The sequence below is a fragment of the Octopus sinensis genome, linkage group LG13 (assembly GCF_006345805.1).
Source record: "Octopus sinensis linkage group LG13, ASM634580v1, whole genome shotgun sequence".
Taxonomy (NCBI): Eukaryota; Metazoa; Mollusca; class Cephalopoda; order Octopoda; family Octopodidae; genus Octopus; species Octopus sinensis.
In genome coordinates, this window is record NC_043009.1 from 19,585,924 (window position 1) to 19,603,722 (window position 17,799).

General features: G+C 39.8%; 1 protein-coding gene across 1 annotated transcript in view; it reads right to left on the minus strand.

The window, feature by feature from the left end:
* Nucleotides 1–17,258, minus strand: part of LOC115218426 (transmembrane protein 33) — a 38,632-nt gene extending 21,374 nt beyond the window's left edge. The window contains exons 1-2 of the mRNA XM_029788235.2: nucleotides 17,026–17,258; nucleotides 9,013–9,080 (exon numbers count right to left, since the gene is read on the minus strand). Of these exons, the coding sequence (XP_029644095.1) occupies nucleotides 9,013–9,066 (54 nt within the window). The 5' untranslated portion in view covers nucleotides 9,067–9,080; nucleotides 17,026–17,258. The remainder of the gene's footprint in view (nucleotides 1–9,012; nucleotides 9,081–17,025) is intronic.
* Nucleotides 17,259–17,799: the final 541 nt, after the last annotated feature.

Genomic DNA, 17,799 nt, shown 5'->3' on the forward strand with positions numbered 1-17,799 from the left:
AGACAGGTCTATCTAGCCAGAGGGGAAGCAGATAAAAGAAAATTTGCCAATGTCCTGCGCCGTGAGGATGAAAGACTTGAGGTATTTCGTGTGCAAGACAGTGTGTGAGAGAGAATCGAGATGTGGTAGGAGAGAAATGTGTTCGCATGGAGGATGGTTCACTTGCGCTAAATGAGGATGCAAAGAGAGAAGCTTGGAGACGCCACTATGAAAGGTTGCTGAATGAGGAAAATGAATGGAATAAAGAGAGTCTGCCGAATGTTGACCACCAACAGAGGGACCAGCTATCCGAGTTGATAGTTCCGTGGTAGCTAAGGCAATTAGAAGCATGAAGACAGGGAAAGCCCAGGCCCATCAGGAATTACTGCAGAGATGCTCAAAATATCTGGTAGTGTCGGCTATAGCATAGTCACCCATATAGTTAACCAGGTGATACACGAAGGAGTCATACCCAATGACGGGTGTAGCAGCATAATAGTCAACTGCTACAAAGGTAAAGGCGATGCCCTAGATACAAATAACTACACAGGGGCATCAAGCTGTTGGATCAGGTAATGAAGGTTACGGAGAGGGTTATAGCCCAGTTAATTAGAGAGAGAGTTAGCTTAGATGATATACAGTTTGGTTCGTGCCAGGGAAAAGTACTACTGATGCTATATTCCTGGTAAGACAGCTGCAGGAGAAATACCTAGCCAAGGTAAGCCCTTGCCTGGCTCTTGTTGACTTAGAGAAAGCCTTTGACAGGGTCCCCCGATCCCTTATCTGGTGGTCAATGAGGAAACTAGGGATAGATGAATGGTTAGTGAGAGCTGTGCAAGCCATGTACAGAGACGCAGCTAGTCAGGTGAGGGTTGGCAACGAGTACAGTGAAGAATTCCGGGTAGAGGTTGGGGTCCACCAAGGTTCAGTCCTCAGCCCCCTCCTCCTATTTATCATAGTCCTCCAGCAATAACGGAAGAATTTAAGACAGGATGCCCCTGGGATCTATATGCTGATGACCTTGCTCTAATTGCTGAGTCACTATCAGAACTGGAGGAGAAGTTTCAGGTGTGGAAACAAGGATTAGAATTGAAGGGCCTTAGAATCAACCTAGCCAAAACCAAAGTCCTAATAAGTAGGAAGGTGGACCAACCACAAACGACTTCAGGTAGATGGCCCTGCTCGATCTGTAAAAAAGGTGTAGGTAGAAACTCTATAAGGTGCACCAAGTGTAAGCTATTGACACATAAGAGGTGCAGCAATGTCAAAGGAAGGCTAACTAAGAAAATAGTTTTTGTCTGTGGCAGATGCTCAGGAGAAATGAACACTGGAAATGTGCAGAGACCAACTTCTACCACGTTCCAGGGAGACAAACTAGAAGTAGTTGATAGCTTCCGCTACCTAGGAGACCAAGTCAGTAGCGGGGGTGGGTGTGCTGAAAGTGTAACTGCTAGAGTAAGAATAGCCTGGGCAAAGTTTAGAGAGCTCTTACCCCTGCTGGTGACAAAAGGCCTCTTGCTAAGAGTAAAAGGCAGACTAGGTGGTGAAGCACGACCTTCGAACTTTAGGTCTCACCAAGGAAATGACTGAAGACCGAGTCCTATGGAAGTGTGCTGTGCATGAGAGGACCCGGCAGGACTAGTCAGGCCATATCCCGTGGCCCCTACCTGGGACGTAGTCGATCCACCTGTGCATACCTTCCTTCTTGTGACACTTGTGAAGACCTGCTGAGGCAAGTGAAAATCAATCAAAATAGATGAACATCAATGGAATTTGTATCTTGTGGTACCAGTGCCCATGGCACACAAGAAAACCATCCGAACGTGGCCGTAGCCAGTACCGCATCGCTGCTCCGTGCTGTGGGAACATGGTGGCACATAAAAAACACCATCCGAAGACCCGGCAAGACTAAGGTCATAACCCGTGGGCCCTACCTGGGACGTAGTCAGTCCACCTGTACATACCTTCCTTCTTGTGACACTGTGAAGACCTGCTGAGGCAAGTGAAAATCAAATCAAATCAAAACAAATCAAAATAGATGAACATCAATGGAATTTGTATCTTTGTGGTACCAGTGCCGGTGGCGCACAAGAATCCATCCGAACGTGGCCGTAGTCAGTACCGCATCACTGGCCATCGTGCTGTGGGCACATAACAAACACCATCCGGTCGTGGCGGTACCCCACCAAGAATCCATCCGAACATGGCCGTAGTCAGTACCGCATCACTGGCCATCGTGCTGTGGGCACATAACAAACACCATCCGGTCGTGGCCGTTCGCCAGCCTCATCTAGCACCTGTGTCGTGGCACATAAAAACACCTTCCGAAGACCCGGCAAGACTAGTCAGGCCATAAACCATGGCCCCTACCTGGGACGTAGTCAGTCCACCTGTGCATACCTTCCTCCTTGTGATACTTGTGAAGGCCTGTTGAGGCAAGTGAAAATCAAAATCAAAATCAAATCAAAACAAATCAAAATAGATGAACATCAATGGAATTTGTATCTTTGTGGTACCAGTGCCGGTGGCACACAAGAGAAAACCATCCGAAAGTGGCCGTAGCCAGTACCGCATCGACTGGCCTCCGTGCTGTGGGCACATGACAACACCATCCGATCGTGGCCGTTTGCCAGCCTCATCTAGCACCTGTGTCGGTGGCACATAAAAACACCATCCGAAGACCCGGCAAGACTAGTCAGGCCATAACCCATGGCCCCTACCTGGGACGTAGTCAGTCCACCTGTGCATGCCTTCCTTCTTGTGACACTTGTGAAGACCTGTTGAGGCAAGTGAAAATCAAAACAAATCAAAATAGATGAACATCAATGGAATCTGTATCTTTGTGGTACCAGTGCCGGTGGCACACACTTTGTGGTACCAGTGCCAGTGGCACACAAGAGAACCATCCGAACGTGGCCGTAGCCAGTTCCGCATCGACCGGCCTCCGTGCTGTGGGCACGTAACAAACACCATCCGATCATGGCCGTTCGCAGCCTCATCTGGCACCTGTGTCGGTGGCACATAAAAACACCTTCCGAAGACCCGGCAAGACTAGTCAGTCCACCTGTGCATACCTTCCTTCTTGTTACACTTGTGAAGACCGGTTGAGGCAAGTGAAAATCAAATCAAATCAAAATAGACAAAATAGATGAACATCAATGGAATTTGTATCTTGTGGTACCAGTGCCTGTGGCACACAAGAAATCCATCAGTGCTGTAGTCAGTGCGGTGGGCACATGACAAACACCATCCGATCGTGGCCGTTCGCCAGCCTCATCTAGCACCTGTGTCGGTGGCACATAAAAACACCATCCGAAGACCCGGCAAGACTAGTCAGGCCATAACCCATGGCCCCTACCTGGGACGTAGTCAGTCCACCTGTGCATACCTTCCTTCTTGTGACACTTGTGAAGACCTGCTGAGGCAAGTGAAAATCAAAACAAATCAAAATAGATGAACATCAATGGAATTTGTATCTTTGTGGTACCAGTGCCGGTGGCACGGGGCACATAAGAAAACCATCCGAATGTGGCCGTAGCCGTACCAGTACCGCATCGACTGGCCTCCGTGCTGTGGGCACGTAACAAGCACCATCCGATCGTGGCCGTTTGCCAGCCTCATCTGGCACCTGTGTCGGTGGCACATAAAAAACCATCCGAGCGTGGCCGTCTGCCAGCCTCGTCTGGCACCTGTGTCGGTGGCACATAAAAAACACCATCCGAGCGTGGCCGTCTGCCAGCCTCGTCTGGCACCTGTGTCGGTGGCACATAAAAAACACCATCCGAGCGTGGCCGTTTGCCAGCCTCGTCTGGCACCTGTGTCGGTGGCACATAAAATCACCCACTACACTCTCGGAGTGGTTGGCGTTAGGAAGGGCATCCAGCTGTAGAAACACTGCCAGATCTGACTGGACTGGTGCAGCTTTCGGGCTCCCCAGACCCCAGTTGAACCGTCCAACCCATATGGAAAGCGGACGTTAAATGATGATGATGATGATGATATCTTAGGTGTGTTCAGCATTGTAGCCACCTGCCTCTCATTAGCAGAATTGAGTTAATAAACCCCACATCAAATATTGTAGGAAACCCATTAGTTTGAAGGGAAATTGGAGAAAGTTCTTTGGTTGAATGAGAAATAATACATTTTGGACAGGCGGGGAGGAGGGAAAGAGAGAGAAAGGATGTAGAGAGAGGTTTTAACAGCATGGCTAGAAAACCATGAACGAGAAATGGAAGTGGTATAGGGAGGATGAGGAGGTGTAAGTAGTGTGGGAGGGAGAGGTTGTCAAAGTAAAAAAAGAGGTCAGCTGACATTGGAGGGAGTGGGTGAGTTGAGAGATAAGAGCCACAGGTGGGAGGGAAGTAGAGAGACTAATGAAGGATTGGTCAGAAAGAAGACAGACAGTGAAGAGGTGTAGGGGGAGAGGACAAGTAGAAATCAAAAAGATAATATAGTTATCTACTTGTTTGTTTTCTACCATAGCAGCAGCACAGTGCATATATATATATATATATATATATATATTCCTCTATACAGCAAATATATAAACCGGATACAGCGGATAAGTGGTATGAATCCATGGATGTCATCAACATTTTATGCCTGCCTTTCATGCTGGCAGCAGTTGGGAGGTTGTTAATCTGAGACATGGATATTACTGCTACCGTCCACTGTGGGCATGGTTTCTGCAGCTGGCCACCCTTCCTGATGCCAATCATTTTACTGAATGAACCAAGTGCAATTCATCAGGGTACTAAAAGAAGTGGCCTTGTCCCTAGTAATTTACCACTCTGGCCACTTGGTTAACATTATTAGCCTTTCTTTACTTTTCTCAATACAATCATACTTTGTGATACACACGTGATTGATAAAACATTATTCTCTTGTCACACACAAAAATGATTAATCATTCACCCACAGCAGTCATTGAATATATTGTTATGGTCAACTTTTAGTTACTCGCAAGAATTTCTAGACTTCACCAATTCAGTTCAGCCGAGTAAGACAATGTGATCAATAGTTTTAGGCATTTTTTTCTAAATATTCAACTTCAATATACCACTTCCATTTCTCATTCATGGTTTTCTAGCCATGCAGCCAATTTTTCATCTGATTCCAAGTCAAAGAGATTGAGAATAATTGTTACTTAGATTTCTCTAAATCCATGAATTTCACTGAAAACAAACCAAAAAAGGAATGATAACATTCTTTATAGGCAAAAGACCTGGAATGCTTTGCGGGAGGAGAGGGAGGGTCAATTACACTGACTCCACTGTTTGGTATTTATTTTATTGACACCAGAAGGATAAAAAGCAGAGTCAGCCTTGGTGGAATCTGAATTCAGAATATAAAGAGACCCAAAAATGCTAAATGTTTTGTCCAACAAACTAATGATTTTGTCAGCTTGTTGCCTTGATAATAATTACAACAATCCTTTCTACTATAGGCATAAAGCCTGAAATTTTGGGAGAGAGGGTTAAGTCGATCACAGCAACCCAAGTGCGTAACTGGTACTTATTTCATTGACACTAAATGAATGAAAGGCAAAGCTGACCTCAGCGGAATTTGAACTCAGAACATAAAGATGTATGAAATGCTGTTAAGCATTTTGCATGGCATGCTAACAACTCTGTAGCTTGCTGCCTTAATAATAATGATTTCACATTTTGGCACAATGCTAGCAATTTCGGGGGAGGAGTTAGGGTTAGTGGCACATAAAGAGCACCATTTAAGTGTGATCAATGCCTAACTAGTGCATAAAAAGCACCCACTACACTCTTGGAGTGGATGGTGTTAGGAGGGGCATCAAGCTGTAGAAACCTTGCCAAATCAGATTGGAGCCTGGTGCAGCCTTCTGACTTGCCAAACTGTCCAACCCATGCCAAAGTCAATTACATTGACCCCAGTGTGCAGCTGGTATTTATTTTATTGAACCTGAAAGGATGAAAGGCAAAGTTGACCTTGGTGGAATTTAAACTATGCTGTTGCCCTTGCTCTAATAGCTGAGACACTACCAGAACAAGAGAAGAAGTTTTAGGTGTGGGAGCAAGGGCTTCACAGTCAATCTAGCAAAAACCAAAGTCCTAGTAAGTAGGAAGGTAGACAAATCACAAAACCCTTCAGGTTGATGGCCCTGCTCAATCTGTAGAAAAGGCATAGGTAGAAACTCCATAAGATGTACCCAGTGTAAGCTATGGACACATAGGAGGTACAGCAGTATCAAAGGAAGGTTAACTGGGAAGATAGCTTTTGTGTGTGGCAGATGCACAGGAGCAAGAGACACAGAAGATGTACAAAAAACAGATTCTATCACATGCCAGGGAGAAAAAACAAAAGAAATAGTCAATAGCTTCCATTTTCTAGGTGACCAAGTCAGGTGGATGCTTTGAGAGCATAACAGTTAGAATAAGAATAGCCTAGGCAAAGCTCAGAGAGCTCCTACTTCTGCTGGTAACAAAGGGCCTCTTGCTCAGAGTGAAAGGTAGACTGTATGATGCATATGTGCAAAAAGCCATGCTACACTGCAGTGAAACATGGGCTGTGACTGCTGAGGACATGCGTAGGCTTGAAAGAAATGAAGCTAGAATGATATGCTGGATGTGTAATGCCAGTGTGCATACATGACAGAGTGTAAGCGCCCTGAGAGAAATGTTGGACATAAGAAGCATCAATGTGGTGTGCTGGTATAGTCATGTGATGCATATGGATGAGGACAGCTGTGGAAGGGGTGGACCCGGGAAGACATGGGATGAAGTGGTGAAACACGACCTTTAAATGCTGGGCTTCACAGAAGCAATGAGAAGAGATCAAGACCTTTGGAGATACGCTGTACTTAAGACCCAGCAAGCCAAGGTAGATCATAGCCATGGCCAATGCTAGTGTTGTATAACTGCCCTGTTTAAAATTACTCCTTCAATTGTCGGGCAATATGCTGTGCTTGAGGAGAACTGTTGAGTTGAGTGAAATCGTAGTCATGGCACCCATGCTGGTGGAATGTAAATAGTACCATTCAAGCATGGCCGATGTCAGTGCTACCTGATTGGTTTCCGTGTTGGTGGCACGTAAAAAGCACCAATTGAGTGTGACCGATGCCAGTGCCACCTGACTAGCATGTAAAAAGTAGCCACTACACTCTTGGAGTGGTTGGTGTTAGGAAGGGCATCCAGCTGTGGAAACCATGCCAGGTCAGATTGGAGCCTGGTGCAGCTTTCTGGCTTGTCAGTCCTTAAGCCAAACTGTCTAACCCATGCCAGCATGGAAAGCAGACGTTAAATGAGGACGATGAATGTAAAGATGGATGAAATGTCGCTAAGCATTTTGCCTGTCATGGTAACAATTCTGACCTCGTTGGAAGGAATACCTCTATGCCTTTTTCCCAGTGTGTAATGATTCTGCCAGCTCACTATCTTAATAATAATAATGATAATAATAATAATAATAATAAGAGCACTCAGAGGGTGCAAACCTCTGCCAAGGCAACACCAACGTCCTCTCAACGATTAGCCAGAGATGATTTTTAAAATAAGAAAATCTGAAATAAACTCGACTGCTCTCAAAAGTTAAGTAAAAAAAAAAAAGAAGAAAAAACAGAAAAATAATCCAGAATCCTTGTCTGGTACCTGATCGATCCCAATGGTAGTCATAGAATGTGAAGGTGGGCATGTGGGCCGTGTTTGTAAATCTGTGTGTGTGTTGTCTGCAGTGGGAACAGGGATATGTTTCTCTATGAAGGCCTTTTTTTAGTCTATCCACTGATATAGTGTCTTTATGACCATTAAGGTCTATAGAGAAAAGTGTATCCATGTGTGAAAGAAAACGGAAAAGACCTGCATATGGTGCTGTTAATGGAGATTTAATAACATTGTTGCACACAAAAACGTGAGTCCAAGAAGTAAAGCTTCCTTCAAAGTAGAGCTAGAAATGCAATTGTCAAGGAGGTAAGAGGTTTTAAACAGGAGCGATATATTCAAAATTGGTAAAACTAAGAAACCAGTAGAATAAGTAGTAGGCTTACAAAGAATAGGTCCTGGGGTCGATTTGTTCGACTAAAGGCGGTGCTACAGCATGGTCGCAGTCAAATGACTGAATGCATGAATGTGTGCATGTGAGCTTGTGTGAATCTATTGCTATGGATGGTGATATTTGCTGACATTTCTCTGCCAAGAAATCTGCCAGTAGCTCTGTGCTTTCTAAGGCAATTAGAGTGAGAATTCCCTTACTTGATAGACAGATAAGGGTTAAAAACCAGAAGGGATTATAAAACCAATGTCTCAGTAATATGCATTGATCTAACCATGCCAACATATGGCAAAGTGGTTAAGAGCGTGGGCTATTAACCCCAAGATTCCGAGTTTGATTCCAGGTAGTGACCTGAATAATAATAACAACACTGAAAAATACCTTAGGAACGAGAACCCAGGTTCGAAATTTCCCCAAGACACCTGATGAAGGCTGGAAGGTATATCAGCCGAAACGTGTTAACAACAAACAAGATGAGGACAAATATCCATCAAATGTAAACAATGTAAAACTAAAAATTGCCGAGGATAAATTAAATTTATTATTGTTACTAAATATGTTTGTGTTATTTAATTTCTGAATGGTTTTGCTGCCGTTTGTTTATATAATTTGATTTCTTTATCCATCAGTTTCTACAAGAGTAAAATTAATAAGAGAGAAACGAAAAATAAACTTTGGAAACAGCAACGCTGCAATAACTTAAAGCCTTAAGCGTGCTTTCAAGGGAGATAATCAGAGAAAGACTTGAAAGTCAACATAAGATTGGAATACTTCATGTAAAGTAAATATAACAAATAATCCAGAATCCTTGTCCAGTACCGGATTGATCCCAAAATCTAACCAATTTGTGCCAGTTATGAGGCCATACATCCCTGAAAGTTTTATCTGAATCCATCCGGTGGTTCTTGAGATATCTTGTCCGTGGACAAACACACAAATACAACTGAAAACAATACCTCTGCCTTCACTAAAGCGGACATAATAATAATAATAATAAAAACTCGGAATAATTACCCATACTGTGGTTCTGTTGCCTGTGTTATTTGTATTAGTTTGTTCATCAGCCATCTTTGTACTAGTTTCTGAAAAGAAACAACATAAATGTAGGATCAAGACAAATAATTTTACGACTCTTAATAGCAAAGAAACATGATTGAGAGGAATAGTTTGGCACCATTATCTTACTGGTACTCAGTGTATTGGAACAGTGATTAATGTTGACCTTACTAGGGTTAGAAGGTGGATAAATATAAGACTAAAGCATTTTGGTAATATAAAGAGAATGTTTTAAAATTAACAATTAAATGATTAACTTATTTAATCCTTTAGCATTTAATCTGGCCAAATCCAAGCCAAATATTCTAACCATTTTACATTCAAACTGGCCCGATCTGGCCTCTCTCATCTCATGACATTGAAATCTCTAAGCTATGAGATAATCCATGATTTATTCAAAACAATGTGAATAAATTAGCATTCCATTTGACAGAATAACCTGAATGCTAAACGCTTAAAATGCGAGGGCAGGTAAGTTAGTCTATAATTAGTATAAAAGCAGTGTTCAATTTTAGTACCTGTATTTCACTTGGTGCTTGAGCCAAGAGAAAAAGCAGGGTACCAACAGAATCAACTATAGAGAGGAAGAGGGATAGGGAGGAGAAAGAGGAAATGCACTGTTTAAGACGTGTGATGTGTATGAAAAACAAGTTGAAAAATTGTTAAATAATGCATGAAGGAGGAGTCTTACTACTAAACCAAGAGAGGAAAAGCAAGACCAGCTGGAGCAATGTTGATAGTATCTTCAGTCTATTTCAAAATAAAATAATTGTGGGCTCAAATCAAGGCCAAGATGAAAACGTAGGGGTGGTTGGGGGAGAGGAGGTGGATGAAACTAGTGTGGGGAGTTGTAAAGGGGGTGGTGGTGTTTTTACAGAGAGCAGCATTGATGAGGGTTGACTGCTGTTGTGTTTAGCCTTAACTAACTGATTAAACAGGGTTTAAATTCAAAGACATTCTATCCAAGACCACCTAGCCCTTTCTTTTGGCAAAGTGTATGATGGAATATATCATTCAGTGTATCACACATTTAACACTTTTGGGTGTAATTTGAATGACATTTAGCTGCTATTTCTAGCAGACCAAATAAAAATATAGGGTCTCCTTTGATTGGTTGGTTGTGAGAATGTGTATAAATGATGGGTAAAACTTTCCAGGAGTAGTGTATATATCCAGCAGCTGTTTAGAAGCAACAAAAAAAACTGTTCATCAACCCTTTAGCACTGGCCAAAATGTTCTATGTTTTTTTTTTGTACAAAGCAGCCATACATAAGCATAACCAGTGACAGATTAATCTGAATGTTAATCTCCAGGGCTGTTGGTGAAATGAGAGGTGACAGGAGTGTGGTTTCGTTATGTTAATAAAGGTAATATTGAATAATTCTATTTTGGAATACCTCAAAGCTCAGGCACACACAAAGCTATAAACAAGAGCATTCAGAGAGCACAAAGCTTCGTTAGGGCAACACCAATGTCCTCTCAAAGATTAGCCAGAGATGATTTTTAAAATGAGAATATCTGAAATAAACTCAACTGCTCTCACAAAAATTAAGGAAAAATAATCCTTGTCCGGTACTGGATCGACCCCAAAATCTAATAAGCCTGTGCCAGTCTAGTGGCCAAACATCCCTGAAAGTTTCATCCAAATTCATCCAGTGGTTCTTGACTAACAAACATGATTGAAAACATTGTCTTTGCCAAGGTGGAGGTAATAACAGCACAAAAACATTGGATGAAGGCTGCTCATGGGACTTTTGTGATCCAACATTTCCTTGCTATTATTTTTAGCTTTATGTGAGTGTGCTTCAAGGTATTCCAAAATAAAATTCATATTCTCTTAAAAATTTTATATAAATACTAAGTAGAAGCTATGTGTGTGTGTGTAATCATTATCATCATCTTTTTAAACATCTGTTTTCCTTGCTGCTATGGGTTGGATGGTTTGATAGGAACTGGCAAGCCAGAGAACTGCTCCAAGTTCCATTGTCTGCTCTGGAATGGTTTCTACAGCTGGATGTTCTTCCAAATGCAAAGCACTTTACAAAGTGTACTGGGTGCTCTTTTTATGTGGCACCAGCACCTGCAGGGTTGCCAAGTAATTTGCGGGACAAAGACTTGTCAGCTGAGAGAGAGGAACTGCAGGATGTGGCTTTGTGCCAGGAGAGAGGTTAGAATGTAAGAGAGGGAAAGAAACAGATGTCTTACTGTAGATACTTGGCTACCTGAGTAGGAGAGGATAGAAAGATAGGCAGAGTGAAGGAGAAAGAGATGATGTTGGGGGTGCAGCACTGGGGAACCTACCCTCAGGTAACAAGGAGTGGACTTCAGCAGTTATATTTTCCAAATCACCACTCACAAGTTACTGGCCAAGGTGCCATGCAGTGGGACTCGACCAGGAACCATAGGGCTGCAGATGAATTAACTAAGCCATGACTTCAGGTTAAGAAAGGAATCAAAACAGAATTCTTCTTACACTGGAACAAAGCCAGAAATTTAGAGAGCCACAGTTGATTAGAATGACCCTGTGCTGAACTGGGACTTTATTTTATCGACCCTGGAGGGATGAAAAACAAAGCTGTGGAAGTACATGAAGAAAGAATGAAAGAACCAGGAGGAGGAGAGAGAGAGGGTAAATTTTTATATTATCACCTGCACGATTTTCATTATGGGTAAAAAAAAAAACAAAAAAACCCTCAAATGTTTTTTCCGTGGAATCAAGTACCCTGACCAAATATGCTGCAAATCCCTTATTTTGGCCCCCACCCCTTATCCGGAATCATTGGGATTTTTTTTTGGTTTTTGTTGAATGAATTCCTGTGCTACAAAACCCTTTTTGGAGGGAGTCTGGAAAACGGGGTGGGGTGAAGTGGAAGCCTCGGAAATTTCACCCCCAATCCTATTGATCTTTTCACCTGCACAATTTTCACTAAGAAGGAAAAAAAGAAAAACTCAAATTTTTTTGTATGGAATCAAGTACCCTGACCTCAATATGCTGCAAACACCTTATTTTTGCTCTGGAAAAAAAAGTGGGGGGAACTCCCCCCCATATCCTGGAATCATTGGAAATTTTTTTTTTTCGTTGACTGAATATGCTACAAAACCCTTTTTGGGGTCTGGAAAACGGGGTGGGGTGGAAGACTCGGAAATTTCACCCCCTTTTTTGAAATATTTTTTTGCTATTTCTTTCTTTACTCATAATCTTAGATAACATTTTCGAGTGTGGGATCTTTTCGGTTTGAATGGTAGTTTTTAACATAATTTCTAGGTAACTGAAAAATGTTAAACTTCGTATACTGGTAGAATGTGTTTATAAAACATCATTTTCTCTTGGCTTTATTGAAAAAATTCTATATTGTAACATATTTCGTCTAAAATTTCTTGTATTTCGGCAATTTTAACCAATCACTGACCATCCATTGAGGTGAAAGCATTCTGTACGTCATATGTCCCTCGTTTAAGAAACGGATTGGGTTTATTTACATTTGTGATGAAAAAATGATACCCTTCCCCCACCCCTAACCCTAACCCTAAATCTAAAATAAATTGAAATGCAAGAGATCGATACCAGGGTTATAATTATGGGTGACAATTTCATATGACACCGCTAGGGAAAATGGGAGTTTTTCCTAGTGGTGTCACAAAGCAAAACCTGAGAGGTCGGAGTCCCATACATGTATGGAATGTGTGACCGCTCGTGTCTGCGTTTACAGTGATCTAAAAATCGGTGTTCATGTTTCTTTACGAGGAACAGTATGATCGCAGTCCAATGATCTAGAAGCCGATAAAAGAATCATGACTGCCACCTCTATATGGGTTAGCAATGAGATTTATACATTATTTACATTTGATGGATATTTATCCTCATCTTGTTTGTTGTTAACACGTTTCTGCTGATATACCCTCCAGCTTTCATCAGATATCTTCGGGAAATTTCGAACTTGGGTTCTTTTTCCCATGGTATTTTTCGATATTATTATTATTATTATTTTAAGTTTGACTTTTGCTTTACATTTGTACAAGTTGGCTCCAAGTCTCACCCAGAGACCTCAAGAGACAAGTTAGAAGTTCAAGTTGGTGTTATGCCTAGAGTGCCATATATTTGGTTTTGTACATACTAAAGAATGTTTAAGAAACCATAAGAAGATTATGTGTTTGTTTTAAAACTTGAGATTACATAGAAAGCATATTGTGTAGGATATGGGCAGTTCCCATGAACACTATCTTTTGAATTTTTGCCATTTTGAGGTTTCCTGATATCTGAGCTAGGTAGCAATCAGCCCCTTTTGCTATCATTCCCAGGGCACCTATGACAACAGGTATTGTTAAAGTCTTCAGGTTCCCCATTTTGCCAATTTCTATTTCAAGATCTTTATACTTGCTCAGTTTTTGGTAGGTCTTGACAGATACGTTTATATTGAATGGGACAGCCATGTCAATGAGGAGGCATGATTTTTGTCTGAAGTCTTTCAATATGATGTCTGGCCTATTTGCATGGTGAAGTCCCATAGGAGTGAGATGTGATCCTTTTCAAGCACTGGAGGTGGTTTGTGTTCCCACCAGTTTTTATCATGGAGCAAGTCCAGTGAATAAATTGTGCAGCTCTATCAATAATAATAATAATAATAATATCGAAAAATACCTTAGGAATGAGAACCCAGGTTTGAAATTTCCCCAAGACACCTGATGAAGGTTGGAGGGTATATAAGCCGAAGTGTTAACAACAAATAAGACGATGACAAATATCTGTCAAATGTAAGTAATTCCTCATTTCTTAAATATAAAACTGAATGAGATTTATATTACACACATATCCGAGCCCAATTAAAAGTGCACCTCCTTCCATATAATTTTAATTATAAAGTTGTTAGCAACACAACCGTTGCAACAAGGAATCAAATGAGTCATGTGTCTCCAAACTTAGCAACACAACCCGGATATTTTCCTTTTGAACCACACATGTCAACACAATTTCTAGTTAACTTCGTATACTGGTAGAATGTGTCAAAATAAAACATTTTTTTCTCTTGGCTTTCTTGAGAAAATTGTAATTTGTTTGTTTAACGTAGTTTAATTTTTCGAATTTTAACCAATGAATCGCCTCTAGTGAGCTAAAATCATTTGCTGCGTTTAAAACTGAGACAACATCCTGTCACTAACCCTAACCCTAAATTTTAGCCTTCGGTTATTTTTTTTCTTAATTGTTAAATTAATTTAATTGTTACACGTGTGTCTAAAATTATTCTTTTGTTTTTGCTTTCGTTATGTATACGTACGGAAAGCGTGTGTATAAAATTATAGAATTATTTTGTTTGTTAATTGTTTAAATTATTTTTCATAGCTTTCGTTTTTTTTTCTTAATTGTTATCCTTAAATTAATTTAACAATGAAGAAAAAAAAAACGAAAGGCTAAAATTTAGGTTTAGGGTTAGTGACAGGATGTTGTCTCAGTTTTAGACACAGCAAATGATTTTAGCTCAATTAGATTGGTTAAAATTCGAAAAATTAAACTACGTTAAACAAACGAATTACAATTTTATCAAGAAAGCCAAGAGAAAAAAATGTTTTAAAGTGTTTAGTTAACTAGAAATTGTGTTGACATGGGCCGTTCAAAAGGAAAAGATCCCCCCCCCCTTCTCCCCCCCCCCCAAAACACTATCTTTTTCGGGAGTCTCTACATCATTATTCGACTTGCTAAAAACACCAACCAAACCGCCCATAAATTATACTAGATTGTCTTGAAAAAAAAAAAGAAGAAAAATGAAGGACACGTTCAACAATATATCCTAGATAATGTAGCCACCGGTCCCAAGCAACAACCGGATGCTTATGATTGATCACAGGGTTGAATTCAGGTTTAACAATATTAGATCATTCAGCTTCAAAAGCGATTTCGAATTAACCATGGATACGTGTGTGTGTGTGTGTGTGTGTGTATATATATATACACACACACACACATATATATATATATATATATACACACACATACATGCACGCGGACGCACGGGGACACGTGTATGAAGGAAGAGGTTTGTAATAGAGCTTAGTCAGTTAATAATGACTAATAAATAATCAACAATGCACTTCGGATGAAGTTGGTAATTTTCCTTAATTCGCGATGGGAATAAAACCAAAATATGAAGAGAATGGTCCTTCTTCAAGAAGAGACTATATATATATGTATACACACACATACTTAGACACAATACACCCGAGATGCAAATCAAAATGCATCTAGATGCACATGTGGTGCAGTTTAATGCAAGTGAACAACAATGGAAAGCAGTGTTGTGAGTGACGTATTAATTCTATATTCAAGAACATAAATATATACACAATTATAATGCACACCTACAAAAAGACGGACAGAATAATAAAAAACAATAAAGCTAATTGTGGGTGTAATGTGCTTGGGACTATGATAGAACTTTTTAAATTTACGAGGTGAAAATCACTGGTTGCTTGTAGGACCGTAACGAACACATAATGGCTTCTTCACCACACATACACAATATATATGAATGAGAGAGAAAGGACACCGCTTATTGCGATCATTTCAGGATACAATGATAGAGAACAAAACAGGTAATATCTTAAAGCAGATAATATATCTTTAGTATGTTTGGGATACACATTCTGATAATGTTGGTCTACGATTACAAGAGACTTCCACTAAAATACACACACACACATTATATATATAGACAGACCGGTGATGAGGTGCAACTAGTGGTTAAGAAGTAGGACGAGGTGTAGTTAAAAGGCGGTGAAATATGAAAATATAATTATGAATTAAATCGATTACTACTTTGGTGGAGAGTGAAAACATTTTAGAAATTTATATTCAATATTTTGGAAAAAACAATGAAAGCCTTGTTTTTCTTCGTGTGAATATGTTTTATACACATAAATATCGAAAAACAGAACACGATGGCTTCTAGTGGTTTAAAATGTTTCAAGTTACACGTCGAAAAAAAGTGGAATATTTTGGACTATAATAAGTCAGTTGTAAGAGAAATGTTTGGGTCTTTATAGACAAAAATGACAGGAAAATTAAAACAATAAATTCTTAAAATATGTAAAACAATAATATATTTAAAAGAAGAGGCATTCGTTAAATGGTTAACTAGTAGAAAAGTGATAATTGTTGGGTCTAGGAAGTTTGAAATGACAGTTTTCAAAATTAAATGTTCTATATCAAAAAAGGTTCTTTTTTCTTCATCCCTCATTCATTTAAATAAGACTAAAATCCAAAGTGATTATTAAATCATTCATCAGAAAACTAGTAAAACATATTTATATAGTTATTGTAACATATATATATATAGGTATTTAGTTTCTGTGAATGAAAGTGATTTCAATAAGATATCTCACGTTTCAATTTATACTCAGATGAACAAGACAGCCTGGGTTATGATACTAATCAAAGCGAATGTTTTTCGTCAATAAACTAAGCCTGATGCTACATTAATTTCTTACAAATCAGCATTATATATAATACATACACACCTCTAAAGGGGGGAACTAGGCCATTACCTTGTATCTAGACCATTCTAAATGTGTAACCATCACAAGACAATATATTAACAGACTAAATTAAAATGTCTGTTCAATTTATTGTTAGAAAAACTTGTAATGAGTAAAATATCAATTAAAATTACAATTTAAACATAGTTAAAAGGTTAACATCTTTACAAAATAACATGTCAGTGAGAAAGGGTTTTTAAAAAGATTACAAGGTACATTAGTTACGTTACAGTTAATGAAAAATATAACAATCAAAATATTAACCTGAGTAATTAGGCAATTAAATTGATAAATGAATAAAAAAAAACTGATTAATAAAAGTGAAAGAAGGAATTTATGGCTGGGGCGAGAAAAGAAAGGAGAGAAAGCGGTTTGAAGTGAATTGAGAGGAATTGATGAGTAAAATTATTGATTGAGTTTAATTTGGAGAGAGTTCTTACTTACATTTAGAGTCTTTTTATAAAAAAAATATTCAGAGGAGATAAAAACTAATGTTTCAGCAAAGTAAAGAAATATTTTAAATTTGTAGAAATGTTGTATTTTGTGTTTTTTGAGGAGAAAATAATTTTAATGTGGTTCAGACATTGTAACAGTGGAAACACAGAAGAGTTACACATTTAGAGAGAGAGAAAGACTACAACTCTATCGCTTAACTCACTTATCTCCCTTCGTTATACTCGCCTTAATTAACGCCGTTAAGAAGACGGCGGAAGCAGTGTTTGAGTCACCGGTAAAGTTCCTTCTGGTATTTTATTCCGGCTGTTAGCACGTTCAAGCACATGGTTCCTGTTTCAATCCCACTGCGTTACCTTCGGTCATCCCAAACGTTGTGAGTGGATTTGGCAGACGAAAATTGAAAGAAGCCCGTTATGTGTGTGAGTGGGCGCGCGCGTGCGTACGTGCGTGTGTGGATGTTTTAGTGTTTGTCCTTCACTTGACAACTGGTGTGGGTTTGTTTACGTCCCCTTGGCGGTTTGGCAAAAGGTACAAGCAGGATAAGCTCCAGGTTTAAAAAATAAGTTCTAGCATCGATTCGTTCGAGGCGGTACCTCAGCATGGCCGCAGTCAATGAGTGAAATAAAAAAGACTAAAGCTGATTTTATGAGTGAAAGGAAACTGTGGCTGATTATGGCACTCAGCAACCTCCTGAATAAACCTCAATGATACAACAAACTCAATAGTAAATTCAATACCACAAATAAATCATTTTCACTGGGA